The 21,967-nt window shown below is 42.0% G+C and overlaps 1 protein-coding gene across 1 annotated transcript in view; it reads right to left on the bottom strand.

Moving 5' to 3' along the window:
* Positions 1-6,744: 6,744 nt before the first annotated feature.
* The window catches only part of HEPACAM (hepatic and glial cell adhesion molecule), a 28,799-nt gene continuing 13,576 nt past the window's right edge, over positions 6,745-21,967 (bottom strand). The window contains exons 2-7 of the mRNA XM_026671415.2: positions 20,068-20,412; positions 14,815-15,096; positions 12,147-12,240; positions 10,266-10,339; positions 9,557-9,627; positions 6,745-7,757 (exon numbers count right to left, since the gene is read on the bottom strand). Of these exons, the coding sequence (XP_026527200.2) occupies positions 7,449-7,757; positions 9,557-9,627; positions 10,266-10,339; positions 12,147-12,240; positions 14,815-15,096; positions 20,068-20,412 (1,175 nt within the window). The 3' untranslated portion in view covers positions 6,745-7,448. The remainder of the gene's footprint in view (positions 7,758-9,556; positions 9,628-10,265; positions 10,340-12,146; positions 12,241-14,814; positions 15,097-20,067; positions 20,413-21,967) is intronic.

Genomic DNA, 21,967 nt, shown 5'->3' with positions numbered 1-21,967 from the left:
GAAAAACTAAAAAATATGGTTCCTTTGCAGGGCCCTTATTTAATAATGCACAATGCAGCTATTTTCTGTAAAAAGAAAAAGAAAAAAAAAAGTCCAGTCACGACTCATACCCTCTCCTCCCCCAAACCCCCAAAAGGATTTACAGTCTTTGTGTGAATGTTGCCACTTTTTCATGCTATTAATCAAAGCATTTACATTTCTTTGGCCTCTCGCTGAATAGTTAAGCCGTCTTGGTTTGTTCACTTGCTTTATTTATTTGTTAGCCTGGTCCCTCCCTACTCACCTTTTTATAGTTTTACTCACTACATTTCTTTTCGGTGAGCCATCTCTGGAGTTGCTATTTCTTTATAGGGTGGTGTTTGAGTTTTGTTTTGGAGTTGTTTGTTGTTTTTAGCATTTTTGAATGGTGTCGTTTAGAATAGAATAAAGAATAGAATAGAACAAAACAGAAAGCCGCTTTTGTCAACAATTTATTCATTTACTTACTTACATATTTTGTGTTTCTTGCGGTCTTCTCTCAAAGAGTGACCCTGGGCATTGTGCAGTAACACACATCGAGCAGAAATGTACAATACAGAAATATAAAGTGTATATTAGACTAGCTAAACATGGTATAGTCTGGCATTAAATTTGAATAAGCTGCATTTACTTGTAACATTAAACCACAAACTAGTTAGTCCCATTTTAGTTCTCATGTTGTCCAAGCCAGGCCTGCACGGTTAGCTGATGGCTCCGTGTAAGCTTCCACAAATGGCCGGACCAAGGAATGCATGGTTGACTTATCCATTAGGAAAAGGCATCACGTGAATGCAGCCCCTTTGGAAGGGCCCTTCAACAAATCTCCTCCCCACCCATTTGTTTGTGTATAAAAGATTATAATTCATCCAGAAGTGGCTCCAGTGAAGACTGAGAAAGGAAATTCGGCAACAAATGAGGGCAACCATTGAAAGGTCATGGAGCTTCATCTTGGCACAGGGCCATGGCAACAATGTGTTTGTAGGCCCCTTTCTTTTTCACCTGTGAACCCCAGCCCAGTGGGGGCTGCCCAGGCACACTCCTGCCTAGTAGGCAGGTAGTCCAGGCACAACCGCAACCAGCGTGGGCCTTTTTTTCTGCCCAAATGACCTTTACATTGGCCCCTAATCATCCCCACAGGAGGACAGGCCTCTTTCAAGACATCCTGAGGCGATGCCTTCTCCTCACGCCCATCTCCAGCAAGGAAGCCATTGTCAGGCCTGGTTTGCATTCGGGGAAGCTTTGACAGCAACAAAGTGGGAAGTGGAGCACATCAGGGCTGGTTCTTTAAAAAAAATAAATTTGAGAGAGAGAGGGAGGGAGACAGAGAGCGCGCTCTACCTCGCAGCCTACCCCCTACCTCTTCCCTGCAGGTGAGCAGTGTTGATGGACAGGTCTTTCTCTAAGACTGATGGTCCCCTTTGCTCTACCCCATCCCTTGGCAGCCTGCGCATCATCCCCGTAGCAACCACCTTTCCCCTATAAGCCCCCCGCCCCCCAGTCCACCTCCTCCTGCCCCCCCTCCCCCCCCCTCCCTTGCTTCTCCAGCTCCCTCACATCCCTTTGGCTGCCAGCTTCCCGCCTGTGAAAAGAAAGATAGAGTCCAAAGTTGTTTCCCCAAGTTAGTTAAATCAGAAAGTACAACTCATTTGTAGGGTTGGCCCCATGAAAGGGGAGGACGTCAAAGAAAAAAGAGCAGGGGGAAGCGGGGGGGGGGAGGAGGGGGGGGTGTTATTGTTGGATTGCAGGGAGGATGGAGAAGAAGAGGGGGGAGAGAAGAGAGAAGGAAGGAAATATAAAGAAGCAAGAATCGGAGCTGGATTCTGCTTGAGTGCTGTTCAATGGAAATGGCCCAGGCTATAAGAGAAGGGGCTTCTCTTTATCCCACATTCCCAGCTGGGCTTAGACAAAAGGGGAGCTGCTCAGAAGCCCCCTTCCAATACCAATGCATCCCGGCTTTGTTTCAGCTATTTTCCCACTCAAGGAAAAGTGATCTGGGGAGGTGGGGGAGAGAGACAGAGAGATGGGTTGCTTTTCAGCACGTTTCATGGAAAAAAGGAAAGGGCATTAGAAACAGCCCCGAGCTTAGGGACTGGTGGTATGGGTCCTTCAGCAAGGGGGATCAAGAAGGGGCTGGCCTGCATTCTGGAACTGTTTTTGAGCCTCTTCTTAATGGGATGATCAAAAGCTCTGTGCAGTCCCTTAGTTCGCTGTTGCTTCTTGACAGTTGAGCCAGTGTAAAAGAAAATAGCTTGGATCTCTTTGATGTCCCTTTTCTAGGCTAGCACCAGGTCTGAGCAAGCTTCCAATAAACATCTAGCTCATTGTTGACCTGGCTTGCATTGGTGGCAGTGAACTCTGTAGCAGTGGAGGAGGAGGAGAATTTCAGTTGCTCAAGAAAGTGGTACTGATGTTGACTCCTTATACTTCCTTATAATTACCTGCCATGGTTTGTTTTCTTCTCTGACCATTTGCCCATCGTTCCAATCATGACTGAATCCGGAGATGCATGATATAGTTCTTTGCCCTTCTTATGCTAAGCTGTGCTTTCCTAACAGTTTGTTGAATAAGACCCAATGGTAACAGTACAGGTAGTCCTTGACTTACAGCCACAACTGGGATTAGAACTTCCATCACTAAGCAATGTGGCCATTAAGTGAGTCATTACACGATTTTACAACCTTTTTTTTTTTTTTGCTATGGTTGTTAATGGGATTTGGCTTCCCTGGTTTCCTTTGATTATCAGAAACCAGTTGGTAGGGACACACATTGTGATGTGATCCTGGGATGCTGCTACCATTGTAAATACATGCTGGTTATCAACTGCCCAAATTGTAATAACATGACCGCAAAGACATTGCAATGGTTGTAAGTGGGAGGACCAATCATAAGTCGCTTTTTTCACCACTGATGTAGCAAAAGCATTTATACCACTTCACAGTGCTTTATAGCCTTCTCTAAGCGGTTTACAAAGTCATATCACACACACACACCCAACAATCTGGCTCCTCATTTTACAGACCCCTGAAGGATGGAAGGCTGAATCAACCTTGAGCCGGTCAGGATCAAACTGCTGGCAGTCAGCAGAATTAGCCTACAAGACTGCATTCTAACCACTGCGCTACCATGGTGTAATTTTGAATGGTTTGTAAATGAATGGTTATAAGTCGAGGACTATCTGTATGCCACACAGTGGTTTGTAAACATCATAAACAAGACAAACAAACCATATTATAATCAGATGTAATGGGTAAAATATGTCTTTGGGTTGGTTCAGAAATGTAACTAATATAGGTAGACCTCAACTTAGGACCACAATTGAGTCCAACATTTCTGTTATTAAGTGAGACATTTGTTAGGTATGTTTTGCCCCATTTTATGACCTTTCTTGCCACAGTTGTTAAGGGAATCACTACAGTTGTTAAGCTAGTAATATGATTGTTAAGTGAATCTGGCTTCTTCATTGACTTTGCTTGTTGGAAGGTGGCAAAAGGGGACACTGCAACCATCATAAATATGAGTCAACTGCCAAGCATCCGAATTTTGATCACACGACCCTGGGGATGCTGCAATGGTCATAAGTATGAAAAATGGCCATAAGTCACTTTTTTCAGTGTGTCGTAACTTTGAATGGTCACTAAATGAGCTATTGTAAGTCAAGAACTACCTGTATGCCTCCTATTTTCATTTGCTGACCTAGTAGATCTCCCAACCAAGTCATAAATGTTTGGGCATGTTTTGGGGTCTTTTATCTCCATGAAGCTATCAAGCTGATAAAACTGGAACATTAGTTTCTATGCTAGTAGCTAGATTGAACCAGTTTCAATCCTGGTCTTAAAATAGTGCTGAAAAAGTTATAATGAGGTTTGTTTGGGCATAGCTCTTTGGAAAATCCAAGCCTCGTGATTGGTAGGCCATCCAGAAGCCCTCAAGGATCACAGGCTGAAAGTTAGTAGTAAACTGTCAATATTGATGATTGTGTCCATTTTATAGTGTAAGGCATAAATTGACGTCTTCAAGAATTCCCTCCTACATCCACACAATGGGGGTGGGTAAAACGGAAATTTTGCCCTCAATCAGTCTGGCTGCATTGTTGTGATTTGCAAGCCCTCAAAATCAGAGCCATTAAATGAATCTTTAGTAAATGTGTTGAGCTTCTTGAATGAGACGTTTTCAATGGTGGCCTTCTTAGCTGCAGAATTCCCACACCAGAAATTTTTTGACACACTCTTCTCTCTTATTAATTTTAATATTCTTCTTCTGTGCTGCAGTTGGGTCATTACTTTTTTTTAAAAAAAATGCTGGTTTCTCATTTTTCTGTTTAGCTCCTCTCTCAAATGCTTGCTTGTATTTCATTTTACCCTGAGTAGATTTGCCATTTTGAAGCCTGTTTTTTTTTTTTTTAACTGGAAGAGCTGTGTCTAGTGGGAGAGGAATGTATTTTAGAAGTAAACAAACAAACAAACAAACCGATCCGTCAACCCAACAAGCCTTCCTCGTCCTCCCCTTCTCCATTCCTCCATCTCTCTCCCTCTCTAAATCTGGAACTAATAGGATTGACTCTGTTTCATTAATTCCCTTTCATGTGCTCTGAGGGGATTTCCACCACACGTAACACATCTTACCCCACATTTATCATGGATTAAGAAATGCAGTGAGCTAATGTGAACTGCCGAAGCACTCTTCAAGCCAGACGCAGGACAGGAAGCACTTGAGTCTGCCAAGGAGCTGGGGGGGGGTGTTGTAGGAAAAGATTAAATAGCGTACCCCCTCTGCCTCCTCCTCTTCCTCTTCTTCCTCCTCCTGCCATACCCATATACTTTTCCCTTCTGCAAGGACAGCCTTTTCATCAGTTTTAAAATCATTCTCCTGCTCCTTCTCCTTCTCCTTCTCTTTCTTCTCCTCCTCCTCCTCCTCCTCCTCCTCTTCCTCCTCCTCCTCCTCCCATACCGATATTCTTTTTCCTTGTGCAAGGACAGCCTTTTCATTGGTTTTAAAATTCCCTTGTTGCCCTTTCTCTATGCAGAAATTCTAATGAGCCGAAGAGCAGTGAAGTGTTGCAATCATAGCTAAACATGAAAGGAGAGAAGAACTGGGCAATGATACCTGTCCCAAATAACTTCCCTTTATAGGACTGAATCGAAAGGATTCTCCTCTAAGAACCTTATTCTGGGCCAAGGATGAATGATATCCCTGGATCGGATGCCTTCTAACCACCAGTGGGGTGGTATATGAAAAAAGCCAGGTAGTCCTGACTTATGACCATAATTGGAAGGAAGGTGACTTTTAAATAAGTCATGCCCAATTTTATGACCATTTTGCCATGGTTGTGAAATGAATTGCTGCAGTCATTAAATGAATCAGGTAATTGTTAAGTGAATCGGGCTTCCCCCATTGACTTTGCTTGTTGGAAGCTGGCCGGGAAGTTCAGATGACCCCAGGATGCTGAAGCTGTCAGAAGTACATGGCAGTTGCCAAGCGCACCAAGTCTGATCACATGACTGGGAGGATGCTGCCATGGTTGTAAATGCAAGGATCAGTCATAAGTCACTTTTTGCAGTGCCATTTTAATGGCAGATGGTCACTAAACAAAGCAGGTGTAAGTCAAGAACTACCTGTATTCAAAATTAAATTTTGTGAAAAATAATTATAAAATGTCATACTTAAGGACAACTAAATAAAAGCACCTATTAACACACCCAGGGCTGCATTCTCTCTGTCTCTTTGTGTGTGGGGGGTGTGTGGGGGTGTGTGGGTAGGTTTGTGCTGCTTATCGTCCACCTTTTAAATCCAACCACTTTTCCTTTCACATTCTAAATCAGATGGGGAAAGTCTGCAGAGATCACATCCAGCATTTTTCTCCTAAATAATTTGAGATTTAATTGTCTCATGTAACTAATGCTAACTAGTAATTCTGGGAACTGAAATTTAATTCAACTTTTCTGGAGGGCTTTAGGTTGGGGAAGACTAGCCTGGTTTAAGTATAATCTACCTGTAGCCATCTGTGGTGGAGCAATAGCAATAGCACTTAGACTTATATACCGCTTCACGGTACTTTTCAGCCTTCTCCAAGCAGTTTACAGAGTCAGCCTCTTGCCCCCAACAATCTGGGTCCTTCTTTTACCCACCTTGGAAGGCTGGAAAGCTGGGTCAACCTTGAACCTGCTGGCAGTCGGCAGTCAGAAGAATTAGCCTGCAGTACTGCATTCTAACCATTACACCACCACAGCTCTTACAAGTAAAACATAGAGCAAAAGATAGCTCTATGTTCTACTGTTGTCAAATTATCTGTTCTAATCCAGTTTAGCCCAACCTGATTATAGAGTCAAAATCTGCATGACAGCACAGAGAAGTATGCTAAACATTGCTGATCACAGATTGGCATTGCTCTACTTTGGCTGGCCTGAAGGATCTTTGATTTTGCAAAGGTTTTGTCGTCACCACCCAAGCTCCTACTGTAGGATTCACCCGTTTGCAAATCCATCTTGCAACATCAGAGCACATGTTGGGTCATAATCACAGGTCTGCCCAGCAGCCCCACTTTCAATTTATCCATAAGAGTTAGCAACCTGTACCAGAAGCATAAGATTTGGGAACACAGTTGTTGCTCAGTGCTCCGTATCAGTTGATACAAGAGTGCCACCTAGCGTCTTCAAACAAGCTTGTGATGAATAAGTCGCTAAACCTCTTACACAGGAGGAGGAGAAGGAGAAGGAGGAGAAGAAGAAATAATGTTATAAAATATTTAATATGCCTTATGAACAGGCTCAGGTGAAGAAAAAAATGTTAATGTTTAAGATGTCTGACAATGCTTCATCATGTTGACTATAGTAGATGACTATCTAATTGATGAAATATGTTCTTTATAAGCAAAATTATTTATGTTGTAATCCTGAGACTCCTTAACTATGTATAACTCAGACTGGACTGAATGCAACATTTAGGAATAAACATAGATAAAACTGCACTCCAAACATATTTTGTTCACTGTTAGAAGTAGCAATTATGTAGTTTCTCAATTCCCCTACCTGTTAGCATTCATAAGTCTCACAAGGTTTGGATGGAACCACCAGGTTTAATGGCAACTAGTTGGTCATCACCATTTTTTGCAAATAAAAAAAGCTGAAGCAATATTTGTACTCTGCTTGGCGGATGTTACAGATAGCAAGTTAGTGCCCTTTGAAACATGCAGAACTTTGGAGCATCAAACCTACCGTAATTACTTAAAGCAAGTCCAGGCAATCAGTGGGAACATTCTGGGGTTCACTTTTTAATCTAGAAGCAGGATCCAAACTTCTTCTGTTTACTAGGCAAAACCCATCGGCATGTGCAAAAATGCCTAGAGTTGACTTAGTGCTATCTCTGGAAACAGTCACAAGAAGGGGAGCTGTCTCTATATACACAGACACATATATACACTCTGCCAGTTGTCTTTAAGCATTGATTTCCATGGTGTTGGGCTCCCCCTGTTGCTCTCGGATAAGATGAGGCCCTGCAGTCCGAACCAAGCGGGTGGTGTTTGGGGCCCGCCCAGGTGAGCTGGGGGGCCCGGTGGGGGAGCTCTGTGTTCTGGGAGTGACCGGAGACCTGGCAGGAGAACGATGGTGTCTACGGGCAGCCCAAACAGGCAGTCCAGGGGATCTTGCAGGAGGAGGAGGGGAACTGGAGTAACTGGGTGGTGAAGGTTGAACAGCTTCTCTAGAGTCAGGGATGGATTCCACTTCAGCTTCAGGAGAAGAATCCTTTGAAAAACAGGAAAATACAGGAAGCTGCAGTCAGAAATAACAAATAGACTCTAACATCCTCATGCAGGCTGACAACTGTTAGAGAAGCAGATTGAATTCATGGATTTATTAGTGTTTAAGCAATTTCATATCTTATTCATTTATGATCCAGGTCCCCAAATGTTTTCTATTATCTTGCTTTAAGAGGAAAAGCAAGAGGTATGCAACTACTACTGCACAGATATTATCTGTGGGTAACTTATAGTTGTCTATGGAGATTCTGAATTATCCAGGTCCCAAAGGTGCTTTTTTCCAAAACGCAACTGGACTTCCTTGCTTTGAAAATGTTTCACTTCTCATCCAAGAAGTTTCTTCAGTTCTGAAGAAAGTGCACTGAGAGCTGAAGAAGATTCTTGGATGAGAAGTGAAATGTTTTTTAAGAGAAAACAACCAAGAAAGTCCAGTTGTCTTTTTTTTGGGGGGGGAGCACCTTTCGGACATAATATACAGTTAGATTGTCTTTAGCCACCCCAGCCCTTTGGAATAGCCTTACACCTGGGATTCGAGCAGAGGGTGGTATTCAGCAGGTTCTGACCAGTTCTGGAGAACCAGTAGCGGAAATTTTGAGTAGTTTGGAGAACTGGCCAATACCGCCTCTGATTGGAGATTTTACATTATCCTTCCCCTGCCACGCCCACCAAGCCACTCCCACAGAACCAGTAGTAAAAAAAATTGAATCCCACCACTGGATCTTTTAGCCTTTCAGGAGGCTGTGAAAACCTGGCTTTCCCCCCAGGTGTTGGGCTAGGATGGGGTTGTCAGAAGGTCAGTGGTTTGGTTGGAAGTGGAAAAGGTATTTTATTTTTATTCCATTGTTTTTATTGGTTGTTCTGAATTGCTTATTAGGTGAGATCACCAGCTGGTTAAGGCAGTCACATCAGTTCTTTAAATAAGTAAATAAATCAATTAAAGATGTGTTGGCCATAGGGCAATGGGTTGTTATATTATTAATATTGAATAACAGAATACCAGAGTTGGAAGGGACCCTTGGAGGTCTTCTAATCCAACCTGCTGCTCAAGCAGGAAACCCTACATTTCAGACAGGTGGCTGTCCAATCTCTTCTTAAAATCCTCCAAGGAAAACAAGGCTGTCTCCAATAGCAGAGAGATTAAGCCACAATCTTTTCCAGGTTCCAACAATCCTAGAAGACCTCACATTATAATGTAAAATCTTTCAGCAGGCTTGCCCATACTATCGGTATGAAAGTTAACCAGGGGTGGGATTTTTTAACAACTGGTTCTGTGGGCGTGGCTTAGGTGGTGGGTGTGGCTTGGTGGTCATGTTATTGGCTGGGTGTGGCCAACTCAATATCACTCACATCGAGGCACGCATCTCCTCGCCTGGCCTCTCATGACTGTGGGGATGTTGCAACAGTCGTAAGTGTGAAAAATGGTCATAAGTCACTTTTTTCAGTGCCATTGTAACTTGGAATGGTCATTCCACACAAGCAAAGTACCAGCAAAGGAAGGGAAAAAACCTCCAGAGACATTCCTGAGACAGGAAATCTAGTCCTGCCAAGAATGTAATAAGGGTTAATGGAGAGGCAATTTCTACAAGCAACACCAGAATGTTTCCTTCCTGCCTTCCTTACAGGATTAGGCCAGTAATTTCTTCTAACAACCGGTTCTCCGAACTGCTTAGAATGTTAACAACCAGTTCTAGCGAATAGGTGCGAAGTGGTAGAATCCCACCCCTGAGGTTAACTATTGACATGCAAGTTAAAAGCAGTCCCCAAATCACACAGCATGAGATATACCTTGTCCTTCAGGATATACAAAGCCACTGGATTCTTGCGTTCATGTTCGCTGCTTCTAGGAAGAACCTCAACTGCATAATAAAGCAAGAATGGGAATTGGTAATGTTTTAGGGTCTTTTTAATGTGTAAAAACAATTCTTGTGAACAAGTTGAGAATGTGCCAGTGATAAGCAGCTTATAAGAACCTTGTTAAAAAGACCAAGTTCTATAATGGCATTAAGACCTCTGTTGGTTGTAGATCTTTCCTGCAACATCTTTGTCCAGCTCTGTTAATATATATCTATAGTTGGGGCTGATCTGCATCACTACTTACCAAGACTGAATCTGCAATCAAGGTGCTCTCGTTGACCTAATTTGATGTACTTGACTGGGTTACTTCAATTGAATTTGTCTAAAATAGCCTGTCTCTTCCTTTGCTTTTTCAGCAGCATAAACCCCCATATCTCCAAATTTAAGCAAGGTTCCATTTTTCATTCTCATTGATAAAAACCATCCTCTAGTCTATACATTTGTGTAAACCTCATTAAGAAGTTCTGTAAATTAAGAATCCTTCTCACAATTTAGGGCCCAGCTGGACATTAGTAAGATGGTATGTCAATAATATGCTGACTAGGAATTCTGGATATTGTGATCCCGCACATATGGAGAGCATCAGATGGAAAAGACTATCATAGAGAGAGCCCGGCCTGGTATGGGAGAATTATTTTACCATCATGTTTTAGGTGTTCTTCGTTCTGGTCCAGGTATTCTGAGGAATTTTCCTTCTCTAGTTTCCTTTTGTTCCTACAATGAAAGAGAGCCCAAGAGCTTGTCTTAGTGATCTTGCTTGCTTATGGTAAAGCCATCTTGATATTCTATGGATGGACAGCTGGCATTTCAGTCTCAAATGCTACCTTCCAACAAACTGAGCAAAATGTGTCCCATGATGACATGTGGAAAATACCAGACTTGTATGCTGCATTCTGTCCAGATTTGCTTAATGTTCCACCAACCAGAAAGACCAACTAACATGGATGTTAGAAGTCTTTTTCTTGATGAAGCAACATAGATTTGAGGAGAAATTACTACAAGGGGGAAAAATTTAAGAAACTCTCCCAAACACATATATGTTTTCCACTAGTTCCCAATATCTACTGATACATCACCCACTGCAAACAAAACACTGGAGAAAAGTTAGAAAAACCACAGTGCAGTGTGCAGATAGCCAAGGCTCTTGCCCAAAAGAGATGGCCTTTTTTGTGTGTAAGAACCTTTAGCCAACATTTTTGGAGGCTTATGAAGAAGGACTCATTAAGCTAAAATTGTACCGTAGGAATTAAGGCATATATGAACTATGGGTTCTTTTTAAGGACAACTCAAGCACTATTAATCCAGGAATTATGGTATGCAGAGACTAACAGTCTATCCTGGATCAAGCAAGAGTGGGTCTGGTGGTCTACCATGCTTTGCCATTCTCCAGAGTTTTGAAGAAATAAATTGGATCTGCAGTGTATAAAAAAATCCCTAGGCCTATGTGACTCTGGAGAGACAAAGACAGTTCAGCTTGGGGGTCCTTGGTTGTGATTATTACAGGGACTCTCCAGAACCCTCCTTAGTACCTTCACCCACCCTACAAAACAGACAAATTTTACACTAAACCGCTGCTATCAGGTACAATAAAGATATAACAAGGAGTATTGCCATCTTTTTGTCCAGCAGTAATGAAGAGATGAGAATTGCTGAGTTCTTCAGCTAACTTCATTTTACAATTCCCATTTTGAAATGTTAGGCTACCTCCTATTAACTGAAATATTATTATATAGAGCTCTGATCTGTAATCATCATAAAGGATTTTATTTCATCCAGAATTTCACTAAGATGCATTATGAGGAAGCAGTTTCACAACCATCTACTCTAATCCAAGGAAAAGGAAGACCTGGGCTTAATTATTCCTTTTCACTTCAGGATCTGGAGGTTGTTCCAGTTACATGTACAACCTTATAAATCACCCGGGTGTACATATTTGAAGCTGCTGAAGAGATATAAGCAATGAGAAGTGATAAAGAAAGCAAGCAATAGTGAAAATGACTTTCATTTGAAAAGAAACAGTTTTGCAGAATGGATCTCTGAACCCTAATTTGTTTCCCTTGTTTGGCTGATCCTGAAACATGATTAATAGGATTGATTTATTAAATATACCTTGGGCTGCACTGCTAAATGCTTTCTAAAAGCATGGATTGATTTTGTTAATAAAGTATTGTTGCAAGGCAAATCCATAATTTCCCTTCACAATTTTGCTGGGAAAAATGGAGAAATGAGTGCATTTCAACATGATATACATCATTTTGAAAGTAGGATTATTTCAGATCTCAAGTAAGTGGCCTAGCTTGGATACCACCCCAGTATCAGAGCCAGCACAGTTTCACCAAGGTTACAATAAAGCAAAAATTAAACCATCTGCTATTAGAAGATGGCTTGTCTTAAAATGTGTTTCATTTCATTTGGGAAAAAAATTGAAGACATTGGCAATTGTAGATAATAAGCAGGTCTATATTTCCCAATAGGGACATTATGTTTAAGTTATATAGACAATATGCATTCAGGTTCATACTTCTTGGACGGTTTCCAGCAGGCACAGACGGTCACTAAGGTACCCAGAAGGAAAATTCCCCCAGTGGACAGGATTATATAGAGGGAGCTCCTTCCTGCGAAAAGACAAAAATTGAATTAGAGATGTGATTAATTAAATGAAAAGAGTAACACTTGAGATTCCCCTAAACCTCAAGGATTAAACTAAAAGATTGTGGCTTTATGCTGAATTTCTGATCTCTGAGGGGGAAAGGTAATATTATCAGGAAGATGTTTGATGAAAGCTTCTGCTTTTGTACTTGTACACATATTGTACATACACTTATACATCAGCAGGCTGGAACCCCTGAGAACTAAAATCCCTTCCTTCCTTCCTTCCTTCCTTCCTTCCTTCCTTCCTTCCTTCCTTCCTTCCTTTCTTTCTTTCTTCTTTCTTTCTTTCTTTCTTTCTTTCTTTCTTTCTTTCTTTCTTTCTTTCTTTCTTTCTTTCTTTCTTTCTTTCTTTCTTTCTTTCTTTCTTTCTTTCTTTCTTCCTTCCTTTGACTATTATAAGCTGTTATTCTTTCAAAGTAGTGCCTTAGCACCTTACTATTACATAGCAAGGGGCAGCCAAAAATAATGTGTTTCCTTGAAGAACTGGAAGTTCACACCATGCAAGAATCCAGGGCCATCTGGCTACAGTCTGTACAACTGTGGCCTTACCCTTGATTTATAACTACCTCCTGAGTTTTATTTAGAGGCAATATTTCACGCTCTTGTTTTAGAGAATCCATGGAGACCTGGCTGCCTTCTTTGGCATTACCTGCCAATTCCAGCTTAGTAGCCAGCAAAACATCTCCATTCTTCTGCGGTCTTTTATTTTGTAGGATACTGTCAAGGAAGGCAGGGGAAGGAGGGTCATGCCTGGGTAAGGTCAAGTTTCTGAACCAAAATAATGTTTTATTTTAAAGATTTTATTCTGCATATTCTTGTAGGTACCTAGCTCTGAAGCAAGAAAAAAAAAACAGAAAATTGTGGAAAGTTGAGTGGGCCACTTGTCCATGGAAGTTGCAATGAATGCAGCAAATCAGGTTGATGCCAACCTGATGATATCCATGCAGTGATGCCATAATGCAAATGCAACCATCAATGCTTGTATCAACACTTTGAGATAGTCAGGAAAGAGACTCTGTTTATTGCTATAGGATACAATAACCGAGTTATGAAAGTCTGAAAGAGATTCTCTTCCTATACATATTTTTATAGATTCCAAGTCCTCACAAAGCAACAGAACATAGGAATGGTCATGGGATGTGAGTCAGGAGAAGTCTGTGGAGATTCTCAGTCATCCCGGCCATGGTTGTCCCAAATGTGCTTTTTCAAAAGGCAACTGAATTTTTCTTTAGTTTTTCCTTGAATATGTTTTGCATCTCATCAAAGAAGATTTTTCAGCTCTGAAGAAACTTCTTGGATGAGAGGTGAAACATCTTCAAGCGAAAAAAAACAAAGAAAAGTCCAGTTGCTTTTTGAAAAAGTACCTTTGGGTTAGGAGAAGAAAGCAAAGTCAGCAATAAAATAAATTCTTCCTTGAGTCAAACTTGATTCCTGTTGATCATGCAGACACTGTTGTTTTCTTGGCAATGGTACCAAAGTCCTTTGCTAATACCAAATTTGATTCCCAACTCAAGATTTTCCCTGTTTTATTCTTTAAATTTATATCCTACTATAATCTTTACTCTCCCCACGGTCTCTCCTTCCTCATTACTCTATTATTTTAGATTTGCAAATGACTTTTCAAAGGCTTTCCAAGTAGCAAACAGATCAAAATATACACATAAAAACGACACTCATGCAGAGCTATTAAACAGTCAGACTCTGACTGTTCAAAACAATAAACAACACTTAAATAATCATCATTACTTCAGTTCAAAAGGCCTGGCTGAGGAGAAAGTAACAAACAGAAGACACAACCCAAATTTGAAGTATCATTAAGAGGGACCACTTTATTAATCTGAATTTACCAGAACAGCTAGCCAAGTCTCCAAGTCCTTATTATTATCACCATCATCATTATCTTTGTCTTTATATTTCTTTCTTAACATTTTGAAACATGAAGATGGAAAGATACTCATTCCCATAGTGGAAGAGTGGATGATAAAGGTGATGGAGTTAGCAGAGATGGTGAAACTGAGTGCTTTAATTAAAGAAAAGAATTTATCTGGCTTTGCTTCTATTAGGAATCCGCTTCTGGACTTTTCTCAGAACTGAAAAAATTGAAATCTTGATTTTAGGTTTTGATGATTAGAATGATTTTATTGTTACAGAAATGTCTTGAAATGTTGTGAAATGTAGCAAAAGGTTGAGATTGTATTATTTATGAAGTCTACTACACCAGAGAAAGTTGGAAGTCATTTCTTTTTTCTCTCTTTGCTCTTTTCTCCCCTCTCTTTTTAATTTTTCTTTCTAATTTTTGTTTAACTTTTATCTTAACAAAAGTGAATAAAAATTATTCTAAAAATATTTTTATAATGCTTATCTAATGCCCATCTTTGTCACAGAATGACTCTGGGCAGTGAACAAATAGATATATAAAAACTTAAAAGCGATGCATGAATATTATAATAAAAACAATTTAAAACAAGAATAAAAATATTAAAATTCAAGATTTTGTGCTACTGCCATGTGTATAGCTTTGCGCATCCCATACTTACTGTACACTGTCAGTTTTACAGGAACACTTTGTCCTTTGCTGATGGGGTTCTCTACCAGACAGCTGTAAGTGTCATCATCGGCCATCAGAACTCTAGTGATGGTGAGGATCTTCTTGTCATGGGAAAGGATCAGCCGAGAGTCATTGCTAAGAGGCTTGTTGTCCTTCATCCATGTATAGTTGGGCTTAGTGCCATTCTCATGGGAACAATTGAAAGAGAAATATTCACTCAGCTCCAGCACAGTTGAGGAGGCCAAGGCAACGTGCGGCTTTGAAACTGGAACTAGAATCAACAAAGAAATAAAATGGCATCTCGTTGGTCTTTATTTATTTATTTATTTTATTTATTTATTTTGTCAAAGGCTTACAATACAACAGAAACAAGAATAAACATAAGTTTAAATACAAGAAATAGGAACTAATAATTGGGGACAATAGGACAGGGACGGTAGGCACGATTGTGCGCTTATGCACGCCCCTTACAGACCTCTTAGGAATGGGGTGAGGTCAATAGAGGTTAGTTTGAGGGTAAAGGAGTGGGGGTTTGAGTAGGTGACAACAGAATCAGATAGTGAGCTCCAGACATTGACCACTCTGTTGCTGAAATCATACTTCCTGCAATCAGGTTTGGAGTGGTTAACATTAAGTTTATATCTGTTGTGTGCTCTTGTGTTGTTGTGGTTAAAGCTGAAATATTTATTAACTGGTAAGACACTGTAACATATGATTTTATGTACTATGCTTAAATCCAATCTTAGCTGGCGTAGTTCAAGGTTGTTTAAGCCTAGAACCTCAAGTCTGGTGGTGTAGGGTATTCTTTTGCGAACAGAGGAATGTAGTACTCTTCTGGTAAAATACTTCTGAACTCGCTCAATTGTATGAAGATGTCTCAATTGTCTTGAAGATGCAGAAAATGGATGAGGAAGGGGGTTGATGGGATACATATTTAGTGAAATCATTCAGGCTTTGGGTGATTGATTATTCACCAATCACCAAGGGAAAGACAATAATTCACAAAGCCATTGTTTAATTGACCTTGATTGTATATAGTCTGCTGAGCAGAAAGTGATTCCAGTTGGACCTTTTACAATTAAACCCAAGTAAGTTGCAGGATCTACTCTAGGAGACAAAGTAGTCTGGGGTCTCCAGCCTTTCTCTCAGCTGGCATGTGCTGGGAATAATGTTCACTATATTTTCACTATACCAGTTCCTCAAATATATATTCTGAAAGCACTTGTTAGCATAATCTCTGACTATGCAACTCCAATGATGGAAGACTCCAATTAAATATTTGCAAGTGGAAGTTATATCAGTACTGATCTGAACTGATATAGTGATGTGGCTGAAAGTTTCATTTCTTTGTCAGTTTTTTGAGATAGGCCAGATCAGGAAATGGGGATTGCTGGGAGTTTTACAATGTACTTTAATATAGTTGGGGTACTTCAGCAAAAATTTTAAAGCCTCTCATAGACTCTTTTGACCTTGACTTATACCAAACACAATCATGGTAGAATTTCTTGACGTTTCTTACATTTCTACTTTGTAAAGATTCAAATATATTTCTAGGAATGGTTCAGCAGACTCCTCCCCTTTTACTGAGTCAAACATACAGTCCATTACTCATCCACTCCATGTGCACCAAGGAAGAAACTACCGTGTTTCTCCAACAATACGGCCTCTCCCAATAGGAAGTCCCAGCATATTTTATAGACATAAAATCAAATTAAGCCCCTCCCCCCCCAAATTAAGGCCTATATTAAGCATGCGAAATGGGAGGGAATGGCAGGGGGGGCTTGCCATTAGGAAATACTTTTGTTGCATACCCGGATATGGTGCTGCCTGCGTTGACTTCAGCATTGGTGGGGCACTTCGTATCAGGAGACCTTCCACCACTGTTGCTTTCCCTTCTCCCCGTGCTGCCACGGCGTTTAGAGCAGCGCCGCAGCGTTTGGCGCAGCCATGCACGGCCAGCCAGGGCTCCTCCCTGCAACCGGAGCCTGGCAGAGACACTCGGCTTCAGGCGCTCCTGTCGCTGCCTTCCCTTCGCCTTTGAAGGCAAAGCCAATTCTTTTAAAAACGACGCCCTACTACCGGTACAACAAAGCCTCCCCTGCTCGAGGAAAGCCCAACCCCACATGGGGAGGCGAATCTCCCGAGGCTGCAGCGCAGGATCGGCCCACCCCAGGAGAAGCGCCCAGCCGCCATCCCTGCCTGGCACCGGGCAGAGCGTGAAGAGCTTCACCTGGGGCGCCCAGCGCAGCTGACAGGCGAGCCCTCCTGCCCGATGGCGGAGCTCTCGCCAAGGCAGCAAGCACTTCCCCGCCGGGCCCTCTGGTCATCCTGCCAGGGCCGTGCCAGAGCCGTGCGGGCTGGGCAGAGCCGGGAAAGCGAGCTGCGGGTGTGCACCCGCCTGCCAAGCAAAAGAGCCGGGCTGACCCGAGCTTGGCTTCCTTCCCAACTCCCTCCAGCCCGAACCCGAAGGGGCCACCGGGAGAGGCTGCCCAAGGCAGTGATAGCGCCCACCCGTCCATGGACAGGGAGGTGAGGTGACGGCTGCGCTGCTTCCCTGGCCTGCGGGTCTGGCGGAAAGAGCCTGAAGCCGCCCATCCTTTCCACCCCTCGGCCAGCCCATCCCCGTCCCCATGCATCTCCAAATGCGCCAGCAGCTCCAAACGCTGCAGCGGCACGGGCATTGGGCAGAGGCGCACATTCAGCGGGGCTCAGCTTGGAGGAGGACGCAGCGCAGGCCGTCGCCTTGCCAAAACATATCCTGTTTTGAATGGATTGCTGTCTGCAGTATTTGCTTTGCTTATGAATAGAGCCATCTAGATAGTTGGCTTCTTTCAATAAGCTCTTTATCTCGTCAAGTGCTGGCATCTGCTGTGGGCTTTTAAGAAAGACGGGGGGTTGCTTTTCTGCCTCTAACACATGTTTTTCCATTTCTACTTTAGGGGAATATAATATTCTGCCTTTTTAAATATTTCCCAAAATATTTCATTCTTCTGACGGATGGGGCCTTCCCACACACCTCTTGACTTGATTACTGCAATGCATTCTACATGGGGCTGCCACCCAAACTGGTCCAGAATGGAGCAGCAGAAACACTGATGGATATACAGGTGAAACTTCAAAAATTAGAATATCGTGCAAAAGTTCATTTATTTCAGTAATGCAATTTAAAAGGTAAAACAAATATATGAGATAGACTCATTGCATTTGAAGCAAGATAGTTCAAGCAGTGATTTGTCATAATTGAGATGATTATGGCTTACAGCTCATGAAAACCCCAAATCCACAATCTCAGAAAATTAGAATATGACATGCAATCAATAAAACAAGGATTGTACATAGAACAATATCAGACCTCTGAAAAGTATAAGCATGCATATGTACCCAGTACTTGGTTTGGGCCCCTTTTGCAGCAATTACTGCCTCAATGCGGCGTGGCATGGAAGCTATCAGCCTGTGGCACTGCTGAGGTGTTATGGAAGACCAGGATGCTTCAATAGCGGCCTTCAGCTCTTCTGCATTGTTCGGTCTCATGTCTCTCATCTTTCTCTTGGCAATGCCCCATAGATTCTCTATGGGGTTCAGGTCAGGCGAGTTTGCTGGCCAATCAAGCACAGTAATCTCACGGTCATTGAACTAGGGTTTGGTCCTTTTGGCAGTGTGGGCAGGTGCCAAGTCCTGCTGGAAAATGAAGTCAGCATCCCCATAAAATTCATCTGCAGAAGGAAGCATGAAGTGCTCCAAAATCTCCTGGTAGACGGCTGCGTTGACCCTGGACTTAATGAAGCACAGTGGACCAACACCAGCAGATGACATGGCTCCCCAAATCAACACAGACTGTGGAAACTTCACACTGGACTCCAAGCATCTTGCAGTGTGTGCCTCTCCATTCTTCCTCCAGACTCTGGGTCCTTGGTTTCCAAATGAGATGCAAAAGTTGCTCTCATCAGAAAAGAGGACTTTGGACCACTGAGCAAAAGACCAGTTCTGTTTTTCTTTGGCCCAGGTAAGACGCTTCTGATGTTGTTTGTTGTTCAGGAGCAGCTTGACAAGAGGAATACAACAATTGAAGCCCATGTTCAGGATCCGTCTGTGTGGTGGCTCTTGATGCACTGACTCCAGCCTCAGTCCACTCCTTGTGAAAGTCCCCAACACTTTTGAATGGCCTTTTCCTGACAATCCTCTCCAGGCTGCGGTCATCCCTGCTGCTTGTGCACCTTTTTCTTCCACACTTTTCCCTTCCACATAACTTTCTATTAATGTGCTTTGATACAGCACTTTGGGAACATCCAACTTCTTTTGCAATTACCTTTTGAGGCTTTCCCTCCTTATGGAGGGTGTCAGTGATGGTTTTCTGCACAACTGTCAGGTCAGCAGTCTTTCCCATGATTGTGATTCCTACTGAACCTGACTGAGAGACCATTTAAAGGCTCAGGAACCCTTTGCAGGAGTTATGGCTTCATTAGCTGATTAGAGTGGGACACTTTGAGCCTAGAATATTGAACCTTTTCACAATATTCTAATTTTCTGAGATTGTGGATTTGGGGTTTTCATGAGCTGTAAGCCATAATCATCTCAATTATGACACATCACGGCTTGAACTATCTTGCTTTGCATGTAATGAGTCTATCTCATATATTAGGTTCATCTTTTAAGTTGCATTACTGAAATAAAGGAACTTTTGCACAATATTCTAATTTTTTGAGTTTCACCTGTACAATATCTCAATAAGCCCATGTAGCACCTCCACTTCGCAAGCTGCACCAATTGCCAGTTTGCTTGTGGTTATGATTCAAGCTGCAGGTGTTACCTATAAAGCCATACATGGCTTAGGAACTGATTACTTGATCCACTACCTGCCACTTTGATCTTTTTCTCTGGGCTAGTCATTCTCTCTCAAAAAAGGAGAAGATTTGTAGCTCAGGTGTGAAATCAGGGGTCCTTGGTGGTTTTTGAGCTTGGTTGTTTTCTTTCAGACATTTCATTACCCAAGTAGGTAACATCATCAGTTACCTAGACTCTAAGCCCAAGCCACCTCACAGGATTGTTGTTGGGAAAAGAGAAGGAGGAAGGAATATTAGGTATGTTCGTCACCTTAAGTTACCTATTAAGTAATAAAAGCATGATAAGAATCTAATAAATAAATTGATGTGTTGTTTGGGCCAAGGAATATTAAGTCAGGATGTATGTAAGTTAAATAAAAATCTATAAATCAATAAATCTAGTTTTTCTAAGACCAACCTACCATCCACTGTAAGGTTAATGTTCATCTCGCCTGTAAAAGTGTCATCCGTGATGGAGATTTCCACCTCGTAGGTGCCTTCATCAGACAACTGCAACTCGTGGATCAGTAGAGAGCCATTCTCGAAGATTTTTATCCGATCTCTATATTCTGGGCGCAGGTTCCCAATGATCCCTGTGCCGATGGACTGCACCACTGTCGCCGCCGCCTTGTTGCGTTTCACTTGCCATTTGATGACAGGCTTGTCATGGCTTGTGCTGGTGTATTTCACAGAGAGCAGGGCAGGCTTCCCGACTGTACCATGAATCAGTAATACCGGACTGGTGATATTGACTCCATCTATCAGCTCTAACGGGGAAAAAGAAATAAAAATATAACTGATATTCAAAAAAAGCCCTGGTGATGCAGTGGTTAGGATGCAGGATTGCTGGCAAACCCTGCCCACAATCTGGAGTTCAATCCTGAACGGCTCAAGGTTGACTCAGCCTTCCATCCTTCCGAAGTCAGTAAAGTGAGGACCCAGATTGTTGGGGGCAATAGGCTGACTCTGTAAACCGCTTAGAGAGGGCTAGAAAGCACTATGGGGCGGCATATACATCCAAGTGTTATTGCTATAGCTGACTCATTTGAAGTCACTAATACATGCTTTCGTATATTATTTGAAGTCCCTAATACTTGCTAGTCAAGACAATATCCAGAACTGACAAGATTATAATCAAGAGCTCCCCAATTAGAAAGACCATGCTGAATGCAGGCCAACATATTTATTTTATTTATTTATTTATTTGATTTGCCAATTGTTTACAAGATAATAAGTATAAATGTATACATAGTTGTGAATACATGAAATGGGTACATATAAGAAAAATAAAAGAATAAGAGAAACAATAGGACAGGGACGGTAGGCACGTTGGTGCGCTTATGCACGCCCCCTACAGGCCTCTTAGGAAAGGGGTGAGGTCAATAGTAGACAGTCTAAGGTTAAAGTTTTTGGGGTTTGGGGAAGAAACTACAGAGTCGGGTAGAGTATTCCAGACATACCCAGAAAGCAACTCCCTGGGAAAAGAGGGCTGAGTTGTGAGAGCCCAATGCACTGCTGTTCGATAAGTATATATATACCGTTTGATCTTAGTGTACATCCTAACATAAAACTGGAGTACCACGTTGTTCATATTTCATTTAATAATCATAGCACTGATTTAACTAGAAGCTTACTGAGACCACTATTGGACAAACAGAGCTTTTGTTGTGTGAACGTCACCAGATGGGGCTTAAGGACCTATGTTATTAATGCAAAGGAGAAAAAGGGCAAGGATGAAATCTACCAAGTCATTGGATAATTAATTAAATTCAGTAGAAAATAAAGGTTTAGGTTGCAGTTATGTGCACGCTCGAGTGTAAACACTAATGAATGCCATAGGATACAGTTGGCATTGCATGATGCGTTCATTACAACATGCTTGTTTAATTATAGACTATACGTTTCATTCCAGGGCTGGTAACATAACTGACTAATTAACAGGGGTTTCTACAACTCCCTAGCAGATGCCTTAATGAGATCCTGCCGCAAAGAGCCCAAAGGGCTGAACGCTAGATTGTGCTGATGGGTGCTGCACAAACAATTAATTCACTGTGCCTAAATGTAACATAATTTAAACCCTGTTCAGACACTTGCCCGAACTCGCCTTCTTAGCTTCGGGGATTGATATAATCTAAAGAGAGTCAGAGATATAACACGGTTGACCTTTCCTTTCCTTAGCACCCAGAAGAGCGAGACTGTGAAATGCGGGGACAGTGTCACAGTCTTGGCTCGGAAGGGTGCTTTTGTATACAAGAATGAGATCACTGACATTAAAGCTAGTGTCAGAACGATAGCAAACAGATGGACAAGTATGACAAAAAG

The sequence above is a fragment of the Notechis scutatus genome, chromosome 7 (genome assembly GCF_049901735.1).
Source record: "Notechis scutatus isolate UNSWTSFEM ecotype Mainland chromosome 7, rNotScu1.2, whole genome shotgun sequence".
Taxonomy (NCBI): domain Eukaryota; kingdom Metazoa; phylum Chordata; class Lepidosauria; order Squamata; family Elapidae; genus Notechis; species Notechis scutatus.
The sequence above is the reverse complement of the archived record's forward strand: the minus strand, read 5'-3'. Positions and strand labels throughout refer to the sequence as shown.